Source organism: Oreochromis aureus, linkage group 13 (genome assembly GCF_013358895.1).
Source record: "Oreochromis aureus strain Israel breed Guangdong linkage group 13, ZZ_aureus, whole genome shotgun sequence".
In the NCBI taxonomy this organism is placed as follows: Eukaryota; Metazoa; Chordata; class Actinopteri; order Cichliformes; family Cichlidae; genus Oreochromis; species Oreochromis aureus.
In genome coordinates, this window is record NC_052954.1 from 10621027 (window position 1) to 10628724 (window position 7698).

The following is a 7698-nucleotide window of genomic DNA, read 5'->3' on the forward strand; positions in this document are numbered from 1 at the left end:
GCGTCCACACAAGCCAGTTACAAAGACATCAGTTTGTGGAAACCTTTTTTTTTTTTTTCTATCACTTCGTGATCAGTGAACAAAGAACTAGTCTGGTTTACTTCCCACATACAGTTAATATGATGCATTAACTGGACGTGGGAAGCTGGCGTCTGGTGAAGACTGCTCATTCAGCCTTTGTTCCACAGATGGAAGAGGTGTCACCGTCCACTCAAAGACATGAAGAAGGCAGCTCTAAACTTCTCCATACATTACCTGGCGGAGGTGCGCGTGAGAATAAAAATGTCGGACTGTGAGCAGGCTTTAACCTGCCTCATCCCGGTACAAAGTCGCCGTGATCTCGCCCATGTGAGAATGGAGCAGGTCAAGTTGAATTCACAGTAGAGGGCGAGTGGATGGTGCATTGTGCTTCCTGTGTGGTCTTGCCCAGGAGCACCTTAACCTCAACCAAACAGTATTTCTTCCACTGACTTCATCTTTGAAGTGAAGTGTCTGACAGGGAAAAAATGAGATCTGTCACCAATAATTGGGAAACAGACGCTTAATAATGAAATACAGTACAGGGAGCACTGACACCCAAGAAACTTGTGAAGTTTTTAAAGACATTATAATTATACTCTCCAACTCTGGTATATGTATTCATATAATTGTCAATCCATCACTTTCTCCCTATATTAATGCATGTGTACTAACTCGTATCTTCTCGGTCTCTCTCTCAGACACAAGGTTTAATGGATTTCTGAAAGCACTTGTTGCACAAAGCAAAAACTTACTCCTTGTTGCTCCTTGTGTTTTTCTTTTAAACAGAAGTTCCAGCTGGATCGAGTTCACCTGCAGGAAGTAAAGCGCTCCAGTTATGAACACACTAAGAAATGCGCTGACCAGCTCCTCCTTCTGGGTCAGGTAAGTATGACACCACCGCACCGCCTACACAGCTAAAGTGCATCTGCATGGAGTTGTCATGTGGCATAACTGATAAACGTATCCGCTTAAATGTCTGCGTAGACTATGCGCCACACTTTTCACAAATCTACACCTCCTTAGCTGTGCATACATGCAAGCTGAAATGTCATAATCATAAATAGTTCATATCGCAGTGAAGAAAATCAGCGCTGCTCCTGTCCTCCCTAGCTTCACAGCCTGCGGGGACTGACATCACCTCTTTCACCTCTCAATGTCACCACTCTCCCTCTAATCACAAGCTGCAATCAGCCGGCTGTTTGCCGGAGGTGCAGTTATCCAGCAGGCAGACAGGCAGAGGCCGGTCGGTGCTGACCCCAGCACGAGCTCCAGCCTTCATCTACACCAGATGAAAAGCATGATAATAAACATAATTTCCCCTCGCAGCTCTGTCTTGTTCAGCTCGTGCACAGTGGTTACCTATCAGAGCTACTAATGCCTTGTTTCTCTCTGCTGCCACGGTAATTACGCTCTCATCTCTTTGTTGTTGCTCTCAGACGGACCGGGCGGTGCAATTACTGTTGGAGACGAGCGCAGACAACCCCAGCTACTACTGTGATTCACTCAAGGCCTGCCTAGTGACCACCATCACCTCTTCAGGCCCCTCGCAGTCTACAATCAAGCTAGTGGCCACCAATATGATAGCTAATGGCAAGCTTGCAGGTAGTGTTCCTCTATATCTGATACCAGAAAGGACATTTTTATTTGTATAGCATACACCTGGGATCTTTTTATTTTTAATTTAAATTGGAAAAACTTATATTGGAATCAATCAATAAATCAAATAATGCTTATCCTATCAATTTGGCTCATAGTAGCATTGTGTAATGAAACCATTCTGCTGCTTTCAGGGCCATGTTGGCCACCTTTGGTACTGATAGGCTATGATGTCTCATACGTGTGTATGACTTGTCAATCTTCTGCTGTTTATCAGAGGGAGTTCAGCTGTTGTGTTTGATTGACAAGGCAGCAGATGCTTGCCGCTACCTGCAGACCTACGGGGAGTGGAACCGAGCCGCATGGCTGGCAAAGGTAACTCAGCATGACGGCATCCATCAGCAGGATGAAGATCAGATACTGAGTAATGTTTGGATAGTGTAAATCTGTGGGCATGTGAGTTGTGGATGTGTGATGCTTATGGCGCCACGATTTATTCTCTGAACTTTGTTTTCCTGTTAGCTATTGCATTAGCACTGTAGCTACATCAGGGAACTCTCGTAGTGGTCACATATTTAGGCTCCCCTAGACTTTTATACAAAAATAGACTGTGTGCACAGTTATTAGGTAAACATTTTGACCATATCATTGTTTTTATGCATATTTTCCAGCTATAAGCTTTATAAACTTTAATGACCTATTGGATTGAAGCAAATCAGGTGATGTGTGTAATGAGGGAGGGTCTGGCCTAAGGAGATCAGCAATATATATTAGCTTCTTTTCCTCAAGCAAAATGGGCACAAAAAGATATTTAACTGACTTTGAAGGGCAAAACTTTAAAAAAAAAATCTTTCAAGGAGATGCAGAAATTGTTGCAATATTAGGGCATGATGACAGAACCAAACTTTTTGTTGTAAATAGTCAACACGCAGACAAGATACGTGTTGAGGGGAAAAAAGAGACTTAAATTAACTGCCAAAGATTTGAGAAGACTCAGACATAAAGCTGCTAGGAACCACTTATTCTGCAGCGCTGCCATATTCTAGAAGGCAGCCTACCTGCAGTGCAAGGTGTTCAGTGCTCAGAGACACAGCCACAGGCTGAACCCGACCACCAATGAACAAGACACATAAATTACTACCTCAGTACTGTGCCAAAAAATATCTAAACATCAGATGGAAGGGACTGTTGTCAGGCCACACAGACGGGCCTTTGGATGGATCGGTAACAGGCTCTACACTCCACTTTGAAGCAGACATCAGCAAGGTGGCGGTGGAGGTGGGGTACTGATATGGGCTGGCGTTATTAAAGATGAGCTAATTGTATGATTTCGGGTTGAAGATGGACTCAAACTCAACTCCCAAACTGACTGCTAGTTTTTAGAAGACACTTACTTCAAGCAGCGGTACAAGAAAAGGTCTGCGTCTTTTCAGAAGATCGTGATTCTAATTCTCACATATATCATCAACATTTTGGATTTACCAAGAGTGCTGTAGCTGTTCACTGCTAAAATTAATCTTCAGTTGCCTAATAATTAACCACACAGTGTGTTTTAGCAGGAGAGTGACAAACCTCCAACTAAGAACACTAATTCATGCCTTTGCGTGTTGTGTTTGCTTCCAGGTGCGTCTGAACCCAGCAGAGAGCTCAGACGTGCTGAAGCGCTGGGCAGAACACCTCTGCTCCCCACAGGTCAACCATAAATCCAAAGCCATTCTGGTGCTGCTTTCACTGGGCTGCTTTTACAAAGTAGGAGAGATGCTCCACAGGTAGGAACAAGCTGAAGATTACGAAATGGGAAGATAAGACTCTTAAAAATATTGACCTCTATTTATCCCATGTAATCAAATACACGCATGTACAGATATATTAGCTCACTTTTTCTTCTCTAAAATGAGATTCCCTTTCTTACACTTAAGTTTTTTGTTCTAAGACGTTGCACTTTCACAGTTAGCGCCTTTCCTTTTCTTCCTGAGTACACTGAAGGACAAACCACAGTGTAGGGTGTGGGCTGTACCTGTGGCTCTTGCCTCAGCATCGATCTCCTCTGAGAATACCGGTCCCCCCTCCTTAACAGCTCATGTTCCAAGATGCTTCTGGCAGCAAAAAGCTCTCACAGAGAATTAGAGAGACATGAGGACGACAAGGTTGATGTATTCTTTAGGAACACAGGCATCAAGGCATGGACAGATGCTGGTTTCTGATGGTCCCTCTCACCTCCTCCTCTATGTATCTTTCTTTTCTTCCTTCCATATCCCGGACAGCATGAGACACTTTGATCGTGCCGCCCTCTTCATCGAAGCCTGTCTGAAGTATGGGGTGATGGAGGCCAACGACTCGTCCAATATCCTTTTTGAAAACCCATTATTGTTACACGTTACAAGTATGCACCTGATAGTAGGCAGCTTCACAGTGAAGGTCAATTTAGATGCTCTGCAGAGCACATCAAGCTGTATTTCACACTTTCCCATTAGCCAGTAACACACTGTGATCACAGAGAACAGTTGGAGAACTTTTTCAACCCAAACTTTGAAAGCTTATTGTAGATCACCATCTATGGGCACAGTTTTGGCACATACTTCTTATCTGTAAGATTTAAATATATTTACCGTCTAACTCAAGTAGTATGCTGCTCTGTGACTCAACTGAGATATACTGTAACCCTCAACAAGAATTTATGGCTACATCTGTCCTACCAAACCCTTCTTTTTCTCAGCCACATTTTTAATGTGCACAGTGCTGCGTAATCTCTATTTTATCTAATACACGCTGGGTATGTTGTGAGAGGAGAAAAAGAATCTGACATCCACCTAAAAGCAATATTTCATCTAGAAATCTCTGCTGTGTAATAAGATATCTGTTTGACTTGTCAGAGCTGTGTTTATTCTGTGTTTTAACCACAAAGCCAGTTATGATTCATGAGGACCAGATCAAGCCAGGCTCTCTTCAAGCGCAGGTTTTTGTTGGAGAAGTGACAGTAACATCAAACAGCATTTCAGTAAAAATATCTCTATTTTTCAGACTTTGTGAGTTCATGAGCCAACACTGCCTAGAAGTTAGGCCCACACAAAAGCGTGTGTGTGTGTGTGTTTGAGAGAGACCAATTAATCTTTGTAAATTTAGTAATCGCATAAGCCAAATGTACAATGTGCAAGAGGGCGAATGCAGTCATCATGCTGTAGCTAAAATCAGTGCAGTGCACCAACCATCCTCTTTTCAAGAAGCTTATAGTAAGAAAGATCATCTTTTTGGCCTAAAAAACATTTTGAGCAGGGACACACAAACAGTAGTAAAAAGGGTAACCATAGGAACCCTCAGCGCCATCCTTTCTCTCACCTCAATGCTAGCAGGTCCTTAGGATGTCAGGAAACCACATAAGCAGCAGATGGCCACCCTGAGCCTTTTTCTGCCAGAGGTTTTTTCCTTCACTGTCGCCAAGTACTTGCTCACACAGGGTCGTCTGCTTTGGACTGTTTCTTATATATAGCTTATGTACTCCACATGAGCACTCAAAGTGTTTTTAAATGTAATGCACACTTTGCACTGGCAGGAAGCTAACAGCTGAGCGCCTGCATTTATTGTGTTGCTCTCTAATTTAATGCTTTCGTTTTATTTGTTACCTTTTAGGATTTGGTTCAGTGATATAATTAGACCAACACTTGATTAATCTTTCTTGAACTTCTATAGATGAGATGCCAGTATGTAAAAGTTTCAAGTCGCTCTGCTGTGGCATCCTTAACTCACTATGCACATAAACTTATCGAAGCTGCATTTCTGGATTACGCGCGGCTGCTGCGTACGCTGGGCCTGCGGGAGGGTGCTGCTCTGTGGGCGTCGCGGGCTGGCAGCGCTGGGGAGCAGCTGATGGAGGAGCTTTTTCAAGGAGAGGGAGGTATACCGGAAGCCATTCTCGGCGAAGAGGTCGTTGAGCTGGGCCTGGAGAGCAAAGAGTGACCTCGAAGACGGAAGATTGAGAAGACGACGGACAGCCCGCTCTTTGGTGTTTATCGAGAGTTAGCCGTTCAGTCTAACTTCAGTTAGTTAACAGTTCAAAGCATCCAGGCGCATCATGATCATCATCTTCACATCAATATGAGGAGTTTACTTTGATGTTGAGTCAGTGGGTTTGTCTGTGACAGTAATCAGACTGAAATGTCTTCATGTTTGGTGAGACCATTGTGTCTGTGCTCTGTCTGTATGTATGTATCAGCCCCAAAAGAAACACTTTCCTTGTTTACCTTTATCCCCCAAAAATCTGTACATGTTTTGGTTGATTGATAAATTCAAAGGATTTTTTCTTTTTTACAGTTCACTTGTTAAGCCTTATTTTGCGTGCCTGTATTAATTTCCGAGAACCGTTGTAGCTCTGCATGTTCAATTTGCCTTTAGTTTGCTGAAATTGAAAGTGGCAGAATTCATTTAGTCTCCAAGTAACAGGTTCTCTATTCCTGTTTGAGAAATGCAAATCATTTGAACGTGTCATTATTGACAGTCCATTTTCAAATGACGTGACACATTCCCAATTTTTTTGTTTGTTTAGCATTCAGTATAACCAAAAAGCTGCATAATTTTGATTGAAAACTTGCCTGACTGTCTTGGAAACGTACAGTAATATTGCTGTAGACAGGCACACAGCACACTGGGGGAGGGGTTTCTGCAGCAGGTGGTGGTGCTTTATAAGTAATTGACCAAAGCCTGCTGCTGCTGCTGCACGCGCCTCTGCAGCTGTAATAGTTGGATGGCAGTAAAATTGCACAGCCAGCCCACCCTGCACTTATTAGACACTTATTAGTATATTATCTCCCTTGATGCCAAGGACAGAGGAGTCTGACCGCAGCCACCTGAGGGATTGAGCACCATTTAATTAGAGTGTGCAGAGGGTTGTTTGTTAATCCAATCCAATAATCCAAATGGATTTTTAAAATCTTTTCTATTTTTAACGGAGAATTGAGAGGATACGTTGCAACATGTGTACTTTGATGTTTGTGTAGTGAAGTTGTTCTCTAGTGTGTGTGTCACAAGAAGAGCTGTCAAAACTCCTTTTATTCAGACCTCTGATGGATCATTTACACAAATACTCTGCTGCTTCTGCTGTTGCTCATCACAATCACATAATCCGACACACTGGCTCAGACGGCGCCAGCTTTCCTTTGCTTTGCTTTCACCTCGTTACATGGTAAAAATGTCCTGATCATAAAAAAACAAAACGAAATGTGCGCAACAATGCGAAGATTTTAGTGACTGTGTGTTTAATTTGCTTTGTTATGTTCAGCAACTTCATCCACGGGACCTTGTAGTGCGTTACTGTGTTTCATAAACACGTCAGTGCTGTTTTCTCTGTTGTGTTACAGTAAACCCCAGGCTGTGTCACTATGGCAACCCAGTCCTATTTTAGGGGGGGACTGCATGTTTTTCCTGTATATCAATTTTCACATGGCCTCCCCAATAACGTGCTGTAGGATCCCGTAGAGTCGCACAGTCCAACAGACGACGTTATGATGTAGCTGACCCGAAGCTGTGTCATCTTCTTCCAGTCATAACAGTATTGTGGAAGCAACATGTACTGTACTGCCTATTTGTGATCGGGCACTGGTTTGATTAACACTTGCTGCTTTTCTTTATATGTAGATGAACTCGATAAAATAAAATAGTTGAAAATTGAGGCATGTAGATGGGAGACATGCCTTTAGCAGTATATTTTGTAAGAAATGATTGTAATGGTGTCAAAGTTTAGTGGCCCCTCTCCTCTCCCTCATTGTTCTTTGATCATGGTTTACACAGTAACCCTAATGCTTTAAGCTATATAAATATTGCAAGAGAATAGAAATGTATGTGTATATATGGATGGCAATAAAATCAATATTAACTTCCATGTTTTCTGTGTGTTGTTACAGATCTGAAGACACAAGAGGGCGCTGTAATCCCTCACTAGGAGGCAGGGTGACTGGTTTCTCTAGAGATCCATTATAGCGAGTGTTCCTTTTAATTTTCCTCGTTTAATTTCAACCCAGGTAGATTGAATTTGAGCGTTCGTTCATTCATCAAGCTGTCCTAAAAGTTAATTAGTTCCTGTTTCAGCCA

General features: G+C 42.7%; 1 protein-coding gene across 1 annotated transcript in view; it reads left to right on the forward strand.

Annotated features, from left to right (window-relative positions):
• Window positions 1-7489, forward strand: part of wdr11 (WD repeat domain 11) — a 57884-nt gene extending 50395 nt beyond the window's left edge. Inside the window, exons 24-29 of the mRNA XM_031737566.2 lie at window positions 808-903; window positions 1458-1623; window positions 1895-1992; window positions 3241-3386; window positions 3882-3961; window positions 5369-7489. Of these exons, the coding sequence (XP_031593426.1) occupies window positions 808-903; window positions 1458-1623; window positions 1895-1992; window positions 3241-3386; window positions 3882-3961; window positions 5369-5571 (789 nt within the window). The 3' untranslated portion in view covers window positions 5572-7489. The remainder of the gene's footprint in view (window positions 1-807; window positions 904-1457; window positions 1624-1894; window positions 1993-3240; window positions 3387-3881; window positions 3962-5368) is intronic.
• The last annotated feature ends 209 nt before the right edge of the window (window positions 7490-7698 follow it).